The 20,650-nt window shown below is 41.4% G+C and overlaps 1 protein-coding gene across 4 annotated transcripts in view; it reads right to left on the reverse strand.

The window, feature by feature from the left end:
- EZH1 (enhancer of zeste 1 polycomb repressive complex 2 subunit) overlaps positions 1-19,835 on the reverse strand; it is a 30,059-nt gene extending 10,224 nt beyond the window's left edge. Inside the window, exons 1-10 of one of the 4 annotated variants that reach the window (XM_042965409.1) lie at positions 19,812-19,835; positions 11,652-11,743; positions 10,919-11,039; positions 10,459-10,560; positions 8,320-8,439; positions 6,342-6,462; positions 5,147-5,323; positions 4,133-4,235; positions 3,482-3,645; positions 3,006-3,097 (exon numbers count right to left, since the gene is read on the reverse strand). In XM_042965409.1, the coding sequence (XP_042821343.1) occupies positions 3,006-3,097; positions 3,482-3,645; positions 4,133-4,235; positions 5,147-5,323; positions 6,342-6,462; positions 8,320-8,439; positions 10,459-10,560; positions 10,919-11,039; positions 11,652-11,656 (1,005 nt within the window). In that variant the 5' untranslated portion in view covers positions 11,657-11,743; positions 19,812-19,835. Of the gene's footprint in view, positions 1-3,005; positions 3,098-3,481; positions 3,646-4,132; positions 4,236-5,146; positions 5,324-6,341; positions 6,463-8,319; positions 8,440-10,431; positions 10,561-10,918; positions 11,040-11,651; positions 11,744-14,799; positions 15,466-19,056; positions 19,099-19,811 lie in introns of those variants that run through there. The other 3 variants (XM_042965407.1, XM_007087673.3, XM_042965408.1) reach the window with 3 other exon arrangements.
- Positions 19,836-20,650: the final 815 nt, after the last annotated feature.

Raw genomic sequence — 20,650 nt, forward strand, 5'->3', positions numbered from 1 at the left:
GACTATGTAAAAGCTGCTTAACCGGCATTCTAAAACTTAAAATTTATACCTCTTCACAGAAGAGCTGCCTTGTAAAGTAATATTAAAACAGATGTAATCTGTGCATCTTCAACTTTCCAGTGAGTTGGGTCTAAAACTCATTTGCATGTTAGCTATTTGGAATTTGAGAACACATTCTCCTGTGGAAGAGGAAATGAGGTTCAGAGAGGAAGGGACCTGCTTGAGCATGTGTAGCTAACTGTTCCAGAATGGGTACAGAATGAGGGCTCCCCATCCCCTGGCCACACTGTTTTTTTCATTCTACTTGCACTGCTTCTGTTTCAATAATAAAATATGTAGTCCCTAAATTTGTCCAATGTCACTACTTACTTCTCCCAAATCAGTTTATTAGACTTGGAAGAATACTGCTTCATTACTTTATAGCTATGCTTTATTTAAAAAAAAAAAAGACCCAATAACTATCACACAACTTGATCATCTACCTTCTCACCAGACTTGGTTCCCAAACACTTCTAGCTGTTTCTGAAAACTAAATCTACATGCAAAGGATAAAGATTTGCCATTACTAAGGATATTCAGACTAATATCCTGTAGGCCCTAAAGGAAATTCCAAAAGTGAAGTTTTAAAATTGACTGAATGTGAAGTTTTAAAATTAACTGAATGTGCTCATCCTACAATGTGACGTACACAGCATCACTTACAATGTATTCGTGATCAAAAGATTTAACATAAATATAACTAAGGCTCCAGAGCTAATTCTAGTTCATGGGAAATAGAGGATAGAAAAACAAGTTCAGTAACACCAGGAGAAAACCACAAATTCAGAATTTGGGACAGTATCCTACTAGACAATGAGCCTGGATTTTTCAAAAAGGAAAAAAAAAAAATGGGGTGATTACTTGACATTAAAGGAGACTGAAAAGACATAATAACCAAATATGATGTATGACTGGATGACCTTGTTTAAAAAAAAAAAAAAACCCAAACCCAGCTACTCTTGGTACAGCTGAAAAAATTTAAATATGGAACGGACAGATGATATTATTAAATTCTCTGAATTTTTTTTAGGTGTAATAATGTGGTTATATAAGAGAATGTCTGTATTTTTAGGAAGTGCATGCTGAAATACTTAGCAAACAAGTATCTCAATGTCTGCAACTTATTTTCAAATTGCTCAGCAAAAGATATGCGTATACAAATAGAGGGACGAAGCAAATATGGAAAAACTATCATTAAATCTAAGAAGATATCTTTCACCTTCCTTCCATGATCGAGATTGAGGGAAAAACAGTCCAGCATTATATTTGAAAAATGCACTGATTTCTAAAAAGCAATAAAAGAAAAACTGTGCACAGACAGTTCTGTAAGTTAAACACACACACACAGACATACATTTTGGGCACTGACAGCATCTTTTGAAACATGTACAGGGTCTCAGGGTAATTGCTGTGAGAAAGACAACGTCTTTTTATTTATATAAATGCTGGTGTTGGGGCGTCTGGGCGGCTCAGTCTTCAGCTCAGGTCATGATCTCAAGGTTCGTGGGTTTGAGCCCCACATCGGGCTCTGTGCTGACAGCCTGGAGCCTGCTTTGGATTCTGTGTTTCCCTCTCTCTGCCCTGCTCCTGCTTGCACTCTGTGTGTCTCTCTCTCTCAAAAAAAATAAACAGTAAAAAGTAAATAAAAATAAGGGGCGCCTGGGTGTCTCAGTAGGTTAAGCCTCCATCTTCGGCTCAGGTCATGATCTCACGGTTTGTGTTTTGAGCACCCCGTCAGGCTCTGTGCTGACAGCTCAGAGCCTGGAGCCTGCTTTGGATTCTGTGTCTCCTTCTCTGCCCCGCCCCCACTCACACTCTGTCTCTCTCTCTCTCTCAAAAATAAGTAAACATTAAAGAAAAAAAAAACGCTCTTTAAAAAAATATATATAAGAATAAAAAAATAAATGCTGGTGTTGATATAACACAGTGTAATTTTTTAAAGTGTGGAATAACTTAAAAAGTATGGACTCTGGAGCTAGACCAGAGCTTGAATTTCATTACTGCCAAACCACTGACATTAACAAATCTTGGACAAAATATGTAGCTTCTATAACCCATAGTTTCTCCACCTCAGGATGTTGTCATAAGCAAGAATGTAAGATAATATAATGTTAAGGGCCAGCATGCTACTTGGCACACAGGAAGGAGTCGACCCATATAGGGGAAAAAGTAGAGAAAGTCTGTGTACTCTTTTGCTATTATCACATGGCTCATTTTCCAGATGTATACCCAGTGGCACTTTTTACCATCTTTTCTTCTATTATCCCACTAAAGATGGTCCCAAAGGCACTTGGCTCTATAACCTATTTTTAATTGGTAGCAGAAATCAAGGTATTTCATTCTTTACCTAAGCTCACTGTAGCGTGCAGAAAGCAAAACTGTGTCCTTGGCTGGTCCAAGTGAACCTATTCCCTTCTCGTTCTAAGTGTACTGCCTTCCCACATGAATGCAGGAGAATTTATGCTGCCGCATAAAGTCTGTCCATCAGGGAAGGGCCCATCTGGCTGTTTACCTTACAATAAGACATGGGTGCTCTCATGTGTTATTTCTCATATGTTTCTATGCATTTAAAAGAAGACAGCAAAGAAAATGCCGTTACAGATACACACATGCCCTCCTCACTCCACGAGACTAATTTCATAGTCCTCAGTATTTGGGAGCTCCTTAAGAGCAGAAGTCATGTTTTATTTGTGCTTTGTGACCCCCCAGAGTGCTACATACTGGCTCATCTGGTTTGTATTCCCAGGAGCAGAAAACTGAAGGGCCATTTCCTGCTCAATTTTCAACAGATTTAACAATGGCAGAACAGTTTAAGAACATATCAGCAAGGAGTGCCTGGCTGGTTCAGTTGGCGGAGCGTGCAACTCTTGATCTAAGGGTCATGAGTTGGAGTCCCAGGTTGGATGTAGAGATTAGTTAAATAAATAAAACTTAAAAAAAAAAAAAAAAAAAAAAAAAGAACATACCAGCAAAAGGAAGCAGTCTGTGCCACATGGTTCTGGTTCAATCTTGATCTCTTTGTTCTTGCGTTTATATACATTAGGGGTGGCGTGAAAAGCTGGAAAACACAAAACTGTCCTGTTTCCAATGGTTCATCTACTTGGCAGGATGGGGAAGAACAAAATCCAATTAAGGAGCCATGGTGGGAAAATTTAGATATAAACAGCTACCATCAAGGTGCGCAAAATTTAATCACTTCTGACATCAACACAACCCTTTCAAAGCTAACAGGTGCTCAGGGACTCGTATGTTGCTGGTTATTCTGTCCTGACCACGCGAAACACATTGCACCGCAACGGTACAAGTGAATAGAGAACCCGCCCTTTGTAAAACCAGCATCAGGTCAGAAGCCAGGAACTCTGTATGATTAACTAAAATAAACAGAAGGACGCAGTGGTTGGGGATGGAGAACAGGAAAGTATTTCAGAGTAGCCCCACTCACGGTGAAGGAAGCAATCGTATTTGAAGCAGCGCCGGCAAAAAAGTGTGTGGAAGGAGTGCAGAGACTGCTCCCGCTGCACGGACTTGGCGTTGGGGCCGTCGATGTTGGGTGTGCACTGAGGGGGAAGCGCATTGGGGTCTGACATCTCCGTCAGCTCCCGGTACCTATTTTTAAAAAGAGAGAGAAGAATTCCTTCCAAGGAAACGTCTTCACTGAGAAAGTACAGATCGCGCACTGACAGTCATCCAGGTACAGTCGGCCAAGGGAGCATGGGTGCTTTTTTACGGGGCTTGCTGATGGCAGGGTGGCGTATACCTAAGTGGGTGCACCACTGCACCTGTGCTGGGCTGGGCACATGTCTGCAAGCAAAGAGAGAGACAGATTTGGAAAGTATGGCGCTGGAGTAACTCTCCAGAAAAATGCAGAATTTTAGAAGTTCGCTGCCCGAAATTACTTCAAAGCCAATGAACAATGCCCTTTAATATGGGAACGGGTATTTAGAGGTAAGCAAATGAAGTAGGAAACAATCAGAAGTGTGAGCAAATCATAGCACACTTACCAGAAACAAGGTTTTTTATTAACCAAATTTAGGCTTGAATAAAAGTTTTGCTTGAGCGCTCTACATGGCCTGAGTGGAACGGCCTTCCCTACCTCTCCTTCATGTCATCCGGGACACCGTTCTCAGGGAACATCGAGGCAATTGCACTGAAGATCATGTCGTTTGGAAACTGTTTCTTGGAACTCTTTTTGTTGCCTGAGTTGGAAATGACAAAGAGCTCCTGAGCTATAATCAAGGATGCAAACAAAGCTGTTTGGTCATTTTCCCTCTGTCACAGCATTTTGATTACAGCTGCTTTGCTAACCCAACCGCTGACTGTTTAGGAACACATAAAGAAGTCAATGCTACCTGGGTTTATCTAATAGGTTACCAGTAATAAGGAAATCAGCGTCATCTATACATTAATGACAAAATCCATGTTCCAAGAGACAATCTAGAGGGGAAAACAGGAGTTTTCATGGAGAGATGTGGATATTGAAGAATGCCATCATAACAATGAGGCTGAAGAACAAGACTGATGTTACAGCTTTGTTGTAACAAGACAGAGACACTATGTCCCTGGACGTATAGTATAAGTAAGTACCATGGCACATAATTAAACATGAAGTTAATTAAATATTAACAACATGGAAAAATGCTTACGAGAGAAGATCAAATAAAAAGGGATATAAAATTGTGTATGTGTGTGTATCTGTGGCATGATCCCATTTCACATAATGCATATAAAACACATTGTTTTGTATGTGTACTTTTTTTTTTATTATATATATACTTTTAAAAACTTGAGACACAGTTGACATACAACATTATATTCGTTTTAGGTATGTGTATGTGTATATTCTGTGTGTGTGCGTGTGTGGATACACACACACACACACACAGTTTTTTAGGTCTAGAAGAAAACATTAATGCCGGTTATTCCTAGGTAGTAAAATTATAGGATAATTATATTTTCTTCTTTATAATTTTCCATGTCTCCCAAACACACTACTCTGTTTCCTTCAGAGTGAACCAAGTGAAAAGCACCAGCAGCCTTTAATAATCAACAAACCTTTCTGTTTCTCCCTTTTTCCTTCTCCCTGTCACTTTCAGAATGGAATATTTACCTTCAAGAGTGTGTCGTTTTCTCTTTCTTGTCACTGGCAGATCTTCTTTGCTGTCATCTTGCTTCCCATCTGAGGTGTCATTGTGCCCTTCCTCCTCTTCATCTGAGTATTGATTCAGAGCATCTACCAACTCCAGGAAAACAGCATCACTAATCAGAACAGATCCAGGGATCATCTCTAAAACATAAAGATTAGATGGCTGAGCTGTGGTCATTTCATGTTCCCTTAGTCCTCCTAGGAAGGTTTTCTCGTATTCACTCCTGAAGTACAACTTACGTTATATAACATAGGTACATTTTTATATGAACAGTCAGGAAATTACAATACTTTGATTGGCTCTTACAGCTGCAACAATCGAGCTGGCTAGAGTGGGAAATCCAGTTATATAGGCTTTACTCTAAATGGGATAGTTCACTTCCTCAGTCACAGATCAACCTGTATTTATGGTCCAAAATCTCACAAAGGTGTACAAGCAATACAAGTGGGACAGGAAAAGAATGATAACATGAAAATTTACTTGGTTTTGCTGCTGATGGGTTGCCAGTGACGTCTTTGAGTCAAAAGACAGCATTATCTTCTTAAAATCATACTCTGTGGGGTTACACTAACAACTTAGGATAAAGTCTTTGAACACTAGGGGGCGCAGTAGATAAATAATGCATTTTCAACAGTACCCACAACTGTCAAAAGAGCTGGTGAGGCTATTGGTCTGTAAAGCCATAGGGAGTCTCTCCCCATCTTCCCACTTACACACTGGCAGCCTTTTCTAGAACTACAACTAAATCCAAATGACTCGCTTTTAGGAAAGTCAGAATGTTACAATTTCTGGGAGATCTAGGATATATCTGGATCAAAGTAGGACAGAGAGATTATGCTCATTGCCATTCTCAGAGAAAGAGAAATGAAGAACAAAATGGCTTTGGATGGATTTATGGAAAACTCCTAAGATCACACTTCTTTGTGCACTACACTATCTCTTCAGCCACTGATTACTACATATATAAAATCCTTTTATGTCGCAACTCCTTTTACAATTTAACTGGGGACATTTTTAATATAAAATTTTTAGTCCCAGCAATCGAAATATTCTTCAGTGTGTACACCGTGAGGTAGCAAATAAAAGCAAGATGATGATGTACCAAAGAAGGGGCACCATTTTAATAAAGTTTTCTCCCAAAGAGCCCAGTACCACTACCTTCTTCACCGTGGACTTTCCCATCATAGTTATTGATGAGCTCCTCAATGAAAGTCTCATCTTCTTCTTTCACCTCATCTCCCATGTAGGGAATATTGCACAAAACTGTCTCATCTTCTACCTGAAATCAAACCAGATGTGATTCATTCCATGAATTCACTAGGCAGCTCCTCTTTCCTGTTTAATAGAATCTTTGCTGGGCCTTTTTTGATGCTTGAATTTCCTGAAAACGCCTTTGGTTACAGAGTTTCCCGCATTTTTAAAGACTGGCCATTCTGTGTTGCCAACAAAACTTCAAACGGAAGGGGGCAATGCTACTCTTAGCGAAAAAAGTCAGTTTAACTACTTAAGGATATTAACTACCAAATGTTTAGCCTAGTACTGACAATGATATTTCCAACAACATTTAGAATTTGCCAGCATAGGGGCGCCTGGGTGGCGCAGTCGGTTAAGCGTCCGACTTCAGCTCAGGTCACAATCTCGCGGTCCGTGAGTTTGAGCCCCGCGTCGGGCTCTGGGCTGATGGCTCAGAGCCTGGAGCCTGCTTCCGATTCTGTGTCTCCCTCTCTCTCTGCCCCTCCCCCGTTCATGCTCTGTCTCTCTCTGTCTCAAAAATAAATAAACATTAAAAAAAAAAAATTTAGAATTTGCCAGCACATTTATTTTTCACAGTGATTCCATCTATTATCTACAAAACATCATTGTAAAATAGGTACAAATATCACTTAAACAATAGTCTAAAAAGTCTTCAATTCTAATTCTTATCATACGTAGAGATACACAAATGAAAAGGAAGGCTTCCAAGAGTATAATCTGCAATATAACCAGAATATTCAGAACAGAACCTGAGCAACCATAGAGTTTCTGGGTAGTCTCTTATACATACTAGGACTAAACTCCCATAATCATAATAAAAAATTATGATTACAACTCAGGTCGATCATACTCAATGGGAGCCTAAAGTCAACTGCGGTATGAGCTATGAATATTTCCTGGCTAAAGAAAATACTAATGGATTTTTGTTATTGTTGTTGTTCAGCAGAAAACACAGCCATTCTTAATTCCCCAAGTAGTAAGTAAAATTACTGTGAAGTTTTATTCTAAGAGAGGATTGCCTTCTGTAAACCTATATCCTATTCCTGCTGTCACCAGGCAGATGATAAGCAATGCCAGTATTTAGACAGGACTGATTATCAGAACCAAAACTAACCCAAGCAGGAGTCAGCATAAAGGTCCAGATGTAAGGCTCTTGAATCCATGTGCCCCTCTATTATTTCAGTTGCTTTCACCGCATCTTGCCTTTAGGGGGTTCAGAAAGGATCGCTCCACCAGCAGGGAGATGTCAACCTGCTTAAGCCTCAAGTGTCTGATTTAGACTACATTTAACTTCACATGTTACAAAACTGGGCCAAAGTAGTAAGGGAAAATTGGAGTCTTGCCCAGTCTCATTCATTCAAAAAAGAATAAGCATTGGAGTGCCTGGGTGGCTCAGTTGATTAAGTGTCCAACTCTTGATCTCGGCTCAGGTCATGACCTCAATGGTTTGTGGGATTGAGCCCCTTGTCTGACTCTGCTGACAATGTGGCGGCTGCTTGGGATTCTCTCTCCTCTCTCTTTGCCCCTCCCTGGCTCACATGCTCTGTCTCTCTCTCTCTCTCTCTCAAAATAAATAAATCTTAAAAAAAACAAAAACAAAAAAACAAAAAAAACTAGCATCAACTCAGAAGGACACTTCAGAGAGCACAAAACCTAATGAGTTAGAATAACGTGTGCTATATGTACGTGTGTGTGTGTGTGTGTGTGTGTGTGTGTGTGTGTGTGTATAGAGAGAGTAAATAAATTACAAAAACAGTCTGTCCTGCATGCCCAAGCTTTGTTAAGTACAATCTGACAATCTTTACCCTAAGAGGAGTGCCAGCACACCAACACAGGATGATCATACAGTTTATACAATCACCACAGTGCTTTTAATACATACCATAAAGTTCTGCTGGAGAGGGGACCAGGAATACATGATGGGAACCAAGGCAACTGTGTTCAGAGACCTCATTAACATATGTTGGCTTGCAAATCCTGGGAAAATGCTCTCTATGGTACACTGAAATATAAGCAAAGACATGGGGAGGGAAAGGCAAGCACATGACCCAAGAGAACTGGAGCGGGGCACCTAGGTGGCTCAGTCAGCTAAGTGTCCAACTGGGATCGAGCATTGGGCTCTGTGCCAACAGTGTGGAGCCTGCTTGGGCTTCTCTCATGGGCTCAGGGCATGACCTCAATGGTTTGTGGGACTGAGCCCCTTGTCTGACTCTGTGCTGACAATGTGGAGGCTGCTTGGGATTCTCTCTCTCCCTCTCTCTCTGCTCGTCCCCCACTTGTACTCACTCTCACTCTCTCTCTCTCTCTCTCTCTCAAAATAAATAAACTTAAAATTTTTTTTTAATTTAAAAAAATTAAAAAGAGAACTGTAGTTTCCTTCTAAAATGGTCCCAGTAGTCTTCTAATTCTTACAAATTAATAGGTTGAGGATTTTGCAACAATCAGCTCCTAAAAAAGGAAGCAATGGATTGTAAAAATGTGGAAACTGTCTCTTATTCACCTTTGTATCATCTACAGACTCCAGCATGGTGCCTGTCACACCCAACTGGTGTTTATTTCAATGTAAAATTGCTGGTCTCCTTGGACTGTCCACAACAGCAAAAGGCCTCCGAAAGTCCTAGGAGATGAGGAAGTTTTCCTGAGTACCTACACTTTAAGACAGTTGGCCTCAACTTAGCTGCAGAGGTGATGGAGACAGTAGGGGGAAAGCAAAGCAGTATAGAAATTAGAGTCATATTCTGTTTTGGAGAAGAAAATTGCTGAATATACTATCCACTTTTTACATCTTAAAAATATTATCTCAGGGTGCCTTGGTGGCTCAGTTGGTTAAGTGTCCGACTTCAGGTCAGGTCATGATCTCACAGTCTGTGAGTTCGAGCCCCATGTCAGGCTCTGTGCTGACAGCTCAGAGCCTGGAGCCTGCTTCAGATTCTGTGTCTCCCTCTCTCTCTTCCCCGCTCATGCTTTATCTCTCTCTGTCTGAAAAATAAATAAAAACATTAAAAAAAAATATTATCTCTTAGGGGCACCTGGGTGGCTCAGTCGGCTAGGTATCTGACTCTTGATTTCAGCTCAGGTCATGATCTCATGGTTCGTGAGTTCAAGCCCTGAGCTGGGCTCCTTGCTGACAGTAGAGGCTGTTTGGGTCTCTCTCTCTCCCTCTCTCTGTCCACTGTGTCTGTCCTGCTCATGCACGCACGTACATTATTTCTCTTCTTCTCTCTCAAAATAAACAAATAAACTTAAAAAGAGAGATGAATTTATTTTTAAAAATATTATCTCTTTAAGACTAGAATGATTTTTAGATTTATAACAAGGAACATTCCTTTGATCAATATATTCCTGCTCATTATGCGGGGTCCTCTCTTTCCAATATCAAAGCACTGAGGTGCCAAACAAGGCATAGACAGGGTTGTTTTGAAGCTCGTACACAGAGCCTAGTAAAGTAGACACTGTTTCATTTTTCTGTTAAAAAAAAAAATCAAAAGGGGCACTTGGGTGGCTCAGTTCATGATCTCACACAGTTCGTGAGTTCGAGCCAGCCCCACATCGGGTCCTCTGCTGTCAGTGTGTCAGTGCAGAGCTCATTTCGGATCCTCTGTCCCCCTCTCTCTACCCCTCCCCTGCTTGCACTCTCTCAAAGATAAATATTGAAAAACAAAAAACACTCAGGGGGGCCTGGCTGGCTCACTTGGAAAAGTGTACAATTCTGGATCTCCGGGGTTGTGAGTTCAAGGCCCATGTAGGGTGGAGAGATTAGTTAAAAATAAAATCTTAAAACCCTCATGACTATACCTACTAACTGAGGAGAATAATAGGTGAATAGGCTATTCTTTAAGCTACAGATTTACTACCCCAGTTATTCAAAATTGACTATAATAACTACATCCATTATCCTTACTTATTTTCTAATAAGTCATAAATACAGAAAAACAACAACAAACAACTTAAGTCCAAGGAAACAGGAAGGCTGAGCTTAGACACCTGGAAGTACCTTTTTGAGAAAAGGATGCCCACTCACAGGCTTCATCAACTGCACAGGTTGGACACGAAGCTTCTTCCATTCTTCATTGAGGATCTGGGTTTTTTCTTGAACCTTTGCAAAATTTGCTACATATAGAGCCTGGAAAAGCCAAGGGAACAATGGTTAGAATTTTAAGAGAAGAGCCCAGCCTAGGGCACCTGGGTGGCTCAGTCAGTTAAGCATTGGACTTCGGCTTAGGTCATGGTCTCACAGTTTGTGAGTCCAAGCCCTGTGCTGGACTCTGCACTGACAGTGTGGAGCCTGGAGCCTGCTTTGGGTTCTGTGTGTCTCTTTCTCTGCCCTTCCCCCACTCACCTCTCTCTCTCTCTCTCTCTCTCTCTCTCTCTCTCTCTCAAAAAATAAATAAACATTAAAAAAAATTTTTTTAAAGCCCAACCTTCCACATTAGATCAATATATTAAAATAGATAACTCATCACACGGGAGTTCGTTTTTACCTTTGCGCCCATATTTGCCTGAAGCCGCTTCAGTTGTCGGAGTCGCATGTATTCAGATTTAACTTTTCTTTTCCAGTAAGTGATACATTTGGAAGTTGGGGGGTTTGAGATATCCATTTTGCTGTAATCCAAGAAGAGTCAGAGATGAGAAACAGTATTTTACTACCTGGAAATGAAGAATTCCTCAAACTCAAATCAATGTGGTCAGTCATGCTTCCCTTCCCACGGCATGTATTCATAAAAACACAGTTTAAAGAACCCAAATCTGTGAGCTCAACAAAAGGTTTCAATTAAAAAAAAAAAAAGGTTTCACATCAGCACTTCCTGTTCTGCAGCCTCCGTTCTCCAATGGCACCTCATTTTTAATTCAGTACTCAGAAGTTCTCTCATGGGTATTTGAGGATGTGGATTCCTTGGACATTTGGAAGCCCACTCAATACCTTGTCTAAGAGAAATGTTCTGCAAGAATCAAGTTAATACCAAAGAGCTTCAGGGAAAGATCCACCCACACTACAAAACTGTACCTGCCAAATTGTCTCAACCCACCACATGCCTGACAATAAAGGTAGGATATGACAACAGCATAATATCATCTCCAACCCAACAGCAAGGCACACAGAAATAGAACACTGCAAATCACTTTTTTATTGGACGGGGGGTGGGGGTGGGGGGTGGTGTTTGAATTAAGGTTCAAAGTTCTAAGAAAGTACTTACTGTAACACACTCTACCTACCTCATAGAATGCAAGGGGAACTGTCTGGTTTTATAACGTGCCTTCTGTTCTTCAGAGGGATGGCAAGACACTAAGGCAAAACGAATGTTCAGCTTTTCAAAAGAGAACAGACAGTGATTTTAAGTCAACAGAGCATATTTAGACCCTGATACCTTAAGTAGGATGCTCACCCAGAACTACAAAGACTTCGAGGTCTCTGCTACCACTGTTTCTGCATGGAAGTCAGGTCCCGATCATACTGGATGACCCTTTATTTTATCAAATTGTAGTCTTCCAGGCATGTGTACAAATTTATTCTCACAATTACACAATCGAGTTCCCTGCTTCTGCTTTTTCTGAACCAATTTCTAGGCTCAGCCGGCAGCCCCATCAATTGTTTTAGGGAAAGAACAAATATTAAGTACACGTAAAAATTCAGTAACATCTATAAGGTTATGCTTTTGCTCTATTCTAACTACTGAGGTTTCCTAGAGAACTAGTTCTATTCATTTCACCTAGCATTTTAAGTTAATGAAAACATTATAAGGGGCTATGAAGAGCCAATATTTGAAACGAAAACTAAAGTTTCAGGCCTTCTTTTTTTTTTAATTTTATGAAAAAAAATTCTTTGGGGGTTTAAGAACATATTTCTTCTTTTTTTAAAAAAAAATTAATGTTTATTCATTTTTGAGACAGAAAGTGAGCACAAGCAGGGGAGGGGCAGAGAAAGAGGGAGACACAGAGTCTGAAACAGGCTCCAAATGTGTGAACGAAGAGATCATGATCTGAGCTGAAGTCAGATGTTTAACCGACTGAGCCACCCAGATGCCCAAAGAACATATTTCTTCTAAAGATGCATTTTTCAATTACCTGTTTTTCCCCATAAGAAATGACAGCACTGACAAGAAAACAGCAAAATATAACCCATTGTCTCACATCTGTCACAGTCAGACATGATTATAACATCTCAGGCACGTAAACTTTAAGAGACTGTACCTGATTGTTTCGTTTGAAGAATCAAATGGATCGGTGAAACATGATGTTAAATTTAGTAAATTTAGAGGACAGAAGGAACAGCAAAGAAGCAGGCAGACTCACTGTGTTTACTATTAACTCAATCAAGTGATTCAAACTCTTAAAAACAGAATTCCCTGTGAGTTAACTATTATCTCTCTGGGGGAAGGGAATGAAACAACAGCATAATCTAAGACTCTGAATCCCAGGCTGCTAAGGTGTTGAGTTACAGAAAAGAAAAAAGTTACACAGACTTGAATTTCTTTCCCCACAAATTGCACTGTCTCTCTTCCTCTGACATCTTTTAAATACTTCTCATTCCTCATGGAATGGGGCCAAAGGAGGGACCATAATTCAGTGAGACTTCATAACCTCCTAAAAAATGGTTTTGAACTGCAACCTTTCTGACATTTTCTGGGGGAGCTCATTTCCCTCTTTGAAATAGTAAGCTAATGGCAGGTTGCTCAGTCCATTTAAAACTGGGGATCAAGGGGCACCTTGGTCAAGCATCCGACTCTTGACTTCGGCTCAGGTCATGATCTCATGGTTCGTGGTTTCAAGCCCCACATCAGGCTCTTGTGCTGACAGCACAGACTCTCTCTCCCTCCCTCAAAATACATAAAAATAAAATGTTAAAAAAAAAAACTGGGGATCAAATAATGGAAAAAGAATAAAATCCACAGCTGCTAGGGGGTGTGTGTGTGTAGATTTTAGAGATGCCCACAGAAAAATACCAATCTTTTGTTAAAGAAAGGAATTATAATTGTGGGGTGCTTGGGTGGCTCAGTCGGTTGGACGTGCAGCTTCGGCTCAGGTCATGATCTCGCAGTCATGAGTTCAAGCCCCACATCAGGCTCTGTGCTGACAGCTTAGCCTGGAGCCTGCTTCGGATTCTGTGTCTCCCTCTCTCTCTACCCCTCCCCACTCACACTCTATCTCTCTCAAAAATAAATAAACATTAAAAAATTTAAAATAAAAGACAAATGATTTATAATTGAAATGTGATCTACAGTCTGTCAAAAGAGATGACAGGACACACAGTCCAATAATTAATGGCACTATTTCTAATTTTACTCAAGTGTTTCATATGGCCAGAGGAGTACACATATATACATGAAAATGCCATTGACTTTTAACCAATCACAGTGTAAAATAAGCCACACTTCCTCCTTTTACAATTAATGTGATATTTGAGTCTCATGTGACCATGAGCTAATATTTATTTTTCTCGGCTTTTGAATGGGTCTCCAAAGTCTCTAAAAGTTTATTTGGCAGTTGGTCGGCCCCCACAGAGTGTAGAAGGAAGACGAGACATACTGTTTGGAACAGATAGGTATAATTAAAATAAACACCTGAAACACAGTCATAAGATGGGTTTTCATAGCGGCAGAATGCTGACCAACAACTACCACTTCAAAGATTTTATTTTTCTTAATTTAAAAAGCAAACAAACAAAACCTCAACATTCACTAGAACGTATTTGGATAAACGGGTTCATGTAACTTGGGCAAAGGGGGTGGCACATAAAAACTACTTTATATTTCTACTAGATTGATTCTTTAGTTCCTGACACATACAAAACAGCCATGTATATTCCAGTTAAGTGCGAGGCCAGTCCTTAAGAGCTTTTCATTATATTCACTTATACACTGAAAATAAACATATGCTGGGGCACCTGGGTGGCTCAGTCGGTTGGGCATCCAACTTCAGCTCAGGTCATGATCTCACAGTTCCTGAATTCGAGCCTCGCATTGGGCTCTGTGCTGACAGCTCAGAGCCTGGAGCCTGCTTCACAGATTCTGTGTCTCCCTCTCTCTCTGTTCCTCCCCCGCTTGCACTCTGTCTCTCTCTCAAAAATAACATTTAAATAAATAAATAAATAAATAAATAAATAAATAAATAAATAGATAGATAGATAGATAAACATATGCTGTTTTGATCCAGAAATTTAAGAGTAAGTCTTTATATATATAAATAACTCCTCTGCAACTCAACAAGATTACCCAATAAAAAGTGGGCAAAAGATTTGAACAGATACTTCCAAAAAGATACTGGAATGGCAAACAAGCACACAAAAAGATACTTAGTATCAATATTAGTCATTAGGGAAGTGCAAATTAGAATCTTAAAATCAAAATGATGGATTACTACACACCTGTTAGGATGTCTAAAATCAAAAAACTGGTAATACCAATTGGTGAGGATGTGGAGCAGCTGGAATCCTTACATGCTGCTGGTTGGGAGTGCAAAATGTAGACCACTTAGGAAAACAGTTTGCTAGTTTTGGGGGTTTATTATTAAAGTTAAACATACACTTACCACACAACCTAGCATACAGTTTTTATCATTTATCCAAGAGAAATGGAAACATATGTCTGCGCAGAGACCTCTACACAAATGTTCACAGCACCTTTATTCATAACAGCCAATAGGTAGAAACAACGCAAATATCTACGGAGTGCCAAATGGATACAAATGACAGTTTGTCCATAGGATGGAATACTACTCAGCAATAAAAGAGGAGGACTTCCTCATTCCTACATGCACAATATATCTCAAAAGCATTACGCTAAGTGAAAGAAACCAGGCACAAAAACCCATGTACTATATGAATCGTTCTACTAGAACGATTCTACGAATGGTAAATCTACAGTGACAGAAAGCAGATCGGCGGTTGCCAGGTGCTGAGGTTGGAGAAAGGGATTTAAATGGAAAAAGCATGGGGCGCCTGGCTGGCTCAATTGGTAGAGCACGTGCCCCTGGATCTCAGGGGTTGTAATCTCAAGACCTACACTGGGTGTACAGATTACTTAAAAATAACACATCTTTAAAAAATAAAAAATTGGGGCGCCTGGGTGGCGCAGTCGGTTAAGCGTCCGGCTTCAGCCAGGTCACGATCTCGCGGTCCGTGAGTTCGAGCCCCGCGTCAGGCTCTGGGCTGATGGCTCGGAGCCTGGAGCCTGTTTCCGATTCTGTGTCTCCTTCTCTCTCTGCCCCTCCCCCGTTCATGCTCTGTCTCTCTCTGTCCCAAAAATAAATAAAAAACGTTGAAAAAAAAAAAATTTAAAAAATAAAAATAAAATAAATGGAAAGAAGCATAAAAGAACTTTTTTGGGATGATGAAAATATTTTATACCATGGCTGTGGTGTTGGTTATATGACAATGCACTTTTATGAAAACTCCCTGAACTGTATACATAAAATGTGAATTTATCATATGTAAATTTCTACCTCAGTAAAGCTGATTAAAGAAAAAACTAAGTCTTGATGGTATATCAATCCAGTAATTTTCTAGACTTCTACTATTAAAAATCAGCAGGCAATCCCACCTTTTAAAACAAAATTTGAGTGACTTCTCAATGAATAACTACGGTGGGATGATCAATGCTGATTCATTAACTGTAAAAAAAATGTTACACATATGCTAATATGATGTTAATAAGGGAAACTGGATATGGAATTTATGGAAACTCCTTGTACTGTATATATTTTTTCTGTAAATTTAAAACTGTCCTAAAAATTAAGTTTATTTTTTTAAAAGATTGATAATTGGAAATAAAAACTACCTTATTTACATATCAAATCTCCACAAAAAAGAAAACTATAAAAACTTGGAAATCTTTCCCCATAAAATTGGATCTCAATTTCCTTCAAAGGCTAAAACTAGAATGCAGTCTGTCACTAGCTGGAAATGGGAAAACTTCATTGAAATGTTCTTAAATTTAGAGAGATTGAGATCAGAACATAAAAGTTCCAAACTACGAAGTTCTTTCATCCACATAAAGGGTCTCTTTGCAGAAACAGCTTCTCCTTGGAGCAAGTTCAATGTCTTTACTACTTTCTTTTACAACAAACAATTTTTTTAAACAGCAGGCTAAGTAAGGCTTCAGAGGCAGGTGGCACTATAGATTTTTTAAATTTTCCATCTCATTCTTTCCTTTTTAGTTCATGGTGGAATTGAAGCACAAACAATAGGGGTGAACCCACCTCCGAGAAGAGCTCTAATTACACACAACTGAATCATTCCGTGATCACCAATTTCATCAACACTCCATTAAAATCAACTCTGTGGCTAAGTACACAACCTGATAGATCCTTCAATTAGGATTTTAAAGGCCATCTTTAATTTATACCCTCCCACTTGTCCCAGGTATTTACATCTGTTATCAGTTTGAGCTTCTGCGCACTATATATGTAGAAAGAACCTTACTTAAAACAGGAAGCTGTGACCCTGAATTCTTATTTAAAATAAAATTATAGCATTAATATTTTCTAGCACTGCTTGATTAAGAGAATCAAGTTATTTACACTAGAAACAATGGTGATAAAAATCAAAGCAGGATTCGTTTTTACGAGACCCATAGGAAAATGCTGGCTCCTAGAATATATAATGCTGACTTAGAAGGGTTAAAGCAATTTCCTAACAGGCTAGAGCCTACCTTGGCTGATTCTGTACTATGCTAGCACAAAGCCTAATCTTTAGTGATTACCACTATCATTCAATCAGAAGACTTATCAGTTACTCCATTTCTAATCAAAGTATTAGGGCAAATGTGCCAGAGGACATAACACACCAGAGGCACTAAACCCCAACTACCCATGCAGTAGCTCCTGACTTTAAGGTTTGGACCACTGAGGTCCCAACTGACAGGCTGATGGAGTAAAGAGGTAGGAAGGAGCCCCATACTCAGTTTGGACAAATTTAAAAAATTAATTAATTTTTTTAAAAAAAGAAAAGAAAGCTAGGGACTTTCTGGAATGGAGGTATTCCCTGAGAGCAGTTTTTCCTTTTTAAACCTTCCCCCTCAATCCTAATCCTTCTCTTCACCTTTCTCCACATGTTTTTCCTTCTTTTCTCTTTAGTTTACCCTATATAGAAAATGTAATGTGTTTTTAGTGTTGCTGCCTCACACATTTTTTGGAAAGTTGCTAGTCAATAAGTAGAAACTTAAGATATACTTAATGAAGTGAAATGAATTGTTCCATGTCTCATACAAGGCACAGAGCAAGGGCTGGAACTATTACGCACAGGACAAAGGACACTAAATTTCTGATCTCAAGAATTAAATAGACAAAATGGATTATTTTAAATCATTTTTAAAAGGCATGCTAATTCAAAGGCAAGTTAAGCACAAGAGAAACAAGTCCGACTACATTTTCTCACTTTTTCCTTTCTCACCCAAGTCTTCTTGGGAGTAAAATTTCATTTTTTTAAATCCTCCTTATTCTATTGCTGTTTCAAAGAGAATTAAAATAACACCATAGAAGAGGTCATTTCCACCTCAGGGAATTTTAAAGCTACGCCTTAGCCTCAAGCCCCCTGACTGGTGTACAAGTACTCTGCCAGTTAGTAGCAGAAGTAGGATCCAAACTACTGGACTCCAGGTTCCAGAGATCTGCCCACAAATTTATTTATTTATTTATTAATTTAATTATTTATTCCACAAAATATGTACTGAGCACCTACAGTGTGCCTGCACTGTTTTAGGTGCTTAGGGTACATCCGTGAATAAAACAAACATCCTTGCCTGGGATGCTCACACACTAGCTGTGCCCACACACTTGTGCCCCACACTAGCTGTGAGACACACACTCATCATAATAGTATTATTACATTTTTACAGGGGTGCCTGGGTGGCTCAGTCGGTTAAGCTCTGACTTCAGCTCAGGTCATGATCTCGTGGTTCGTGGGTTTGAGCCTCACGACGGGCTCTGTGCTCACAGTTCAGAGCCTGGAGCCTGCTTCGGATTCTGTGTATGTGTGTGTGTGTGTGTCTCCCTCTGTCAAAAATAAATGAACGTTAAAAAAATTTTTTTAAATTACATTTTTTACAGAGGGTCCTTTTCTCAATTATAAGTGTGCTAAAGAGGGGGGAAAAAGTACTTATCTTCTGACATTCACCTTCTGCTATGTAAGAAAGTAATCTCTTTTATCCCTGCCACACCATCCCAGCCCTAGGGATTCCAAGGTTTAAAATAGACAAGCTCTTACAGAAACCTCTGATAGAGTTAGCACCTTCTCAGGCTGGAAACTTCCTTCAGTGCCGGTTTCCTAAACTTAAAAGCACCAGTGGGGGTGGGAGTTCTCTTCAAAGACCTCACTGCAGTAACCGTGGAGGAAGAGACCACACTTTCGCCGCCGTCCTCACACACACCCAGTTGCTCGTCTACCTCGGCTCTTTCCCCTCATCCGCACCCCCTCTATCGTTAGGCTCACCACCCAGCTACCCCATTTACAATCCTACATGTCACATGTCACCCATCAAAGCCCACTCTCCGTGTTCCGCCGGGGGCACTAACCTCCTTTCACAGCCCTTCCTCTCCCCGCCCCCGGAACAATTTCTCAGCAGTCACTTTTTACCGAAATAAGTTTGTCCTGCATTTCCTAACAGCCTTGCCCCAAATACAACACCTTGACTTTGCTTCGAAGCGCTTCCCATTCTGTCCTCCGAGCCTCAGGAGAGTTCTGGGGGGGGGGGGGGGGGCAGGAGACCAAATTTGGCGCGAGACCAAATTTAGAGACAAGCAGCCTCCAGCTCGGGCCCGGGAGCTGGGCGAAGCGTGCGAGGCGCCCAGCGCGCAAAAACGTTAAGGAGGCACTCTGCACCCGTTGGACCCCGAAAGTGAGAGCCCCTTTCATTTTGCGCCTAAGAGCCTCACTCGCTTCACCCTGGTCCCAGCCCTGTTTTTACTGCCACCCTTTCCTCAACATCCCCCAAAGTCATCACAAGCCGAGCCCCCCCGCATGTCTAGCCCTCCCCGTGCACAGCCCCAAGTCCTGGGGAGTCAACCTCGCTAAGGGCCCCCGCAGGTGCCACCGCCCACCCGCGCGTCCTCCCGGCTCTGGGGCTCCCGCCCACCCGGCCCACCCCGCCCTCCAACGGGAGTCCCCAACCCCGGGCCCGCCCCCGCCGCTCCTCCTCCCGGACACACCGCCCTCCCCGCCGCAGACGCTGTCCTAGCCGGGGGCTCGCTCGTCCCATCGCCCCCTTTCGTCCAGCCCTCGGACGGGAAGGGGGCGCCCCGCTACCCCCGGCCAGGCAGGTAGTTGCCCCTCCGCTTCCACCCAATTCTCTGATCCCTTCGCCTCTCCTTCCCTTAGGCCCCGCGTGGCGAGGTGCCGAGGCCGGGCCCCACCGCCCGGCCCGGGCTTGTTTACTCACTCACCCTCCATCCCGAGCCGCAGGGACCCGCCGCTAGGACGCCTGCGCGCCGCGGCCCCGCCCCCGCGCTGCGGCCCCGCCCCGCGCCCCCTTTCGGCGCCTGCGCACTGCGCCGCCAGCGCCCCGCCGGTGGGGCCACCTGGGCTTCCTTCTTCGCACGTCTGTCGTTTGGCGCCAATACCCCGACCTCAGGAGTTCGAAGTGATGCAGCGAGAGCACGACGTTTTCCAAGACGGTGCTGTCAGGGGACAGGGAGGGTTCTCGGGGAGCCTCCCAGAGCCACTAATATCTTGTTGGAGACCTTATCCAGCTGTTGTACCATCCTCACACGCTGGCGACGAACCACATTTCGCTTCAGCATTTGCAACCAACCCCGAACCCCTTCATACTGATCCCTCACACCTACCAATACCTCCCGACACCCGTCTATGAGCTCTAAATTATCCTTCTTGCTTTATTTCCATGAAAAGTTTTCCCCGTCACTTAGATTCAAATGAATAGCCTTTTATCGAAGTATCTTCTGCAATTGCAAGATACCTGTTAGTTACAAAGGAAAAGAATAGTAACTTTACAGGACAGAAAGCTGGCGGATATCACGTTAAGCCAGTGATCAAAGTTCGCATCACTAGTGATGAGGTACCCCTTAGGTACCCCTCAATATGAGGCAATGAGAAAGGCACAAAATCCCTTCTGTATTCTTGAAGAAACGCATAAGCTGAATTTAATCACGAGGAAGCATCAGACAAATCCAAAATAAGGGGCAGTCTGCAAGATAACTGGTCAGTATCTTTTTATGTATATATATAAGCACATTTCTGTCTTTAACTTTGTTTTTAATGCTTA

Source organism: Panthera tigris, chromosome E1, assembly GCF_018350195.1.
Source record: "Panthera tigris isolate Pti1 chromosome E1, P.tigris_Pti1_mat1.1, whole genome shotgun sequence".
NCBI lineage: Eukaryota > Metazoa > Chordata > Mammalia > Carnivora > Felidae > Panthera > Panthera tigris.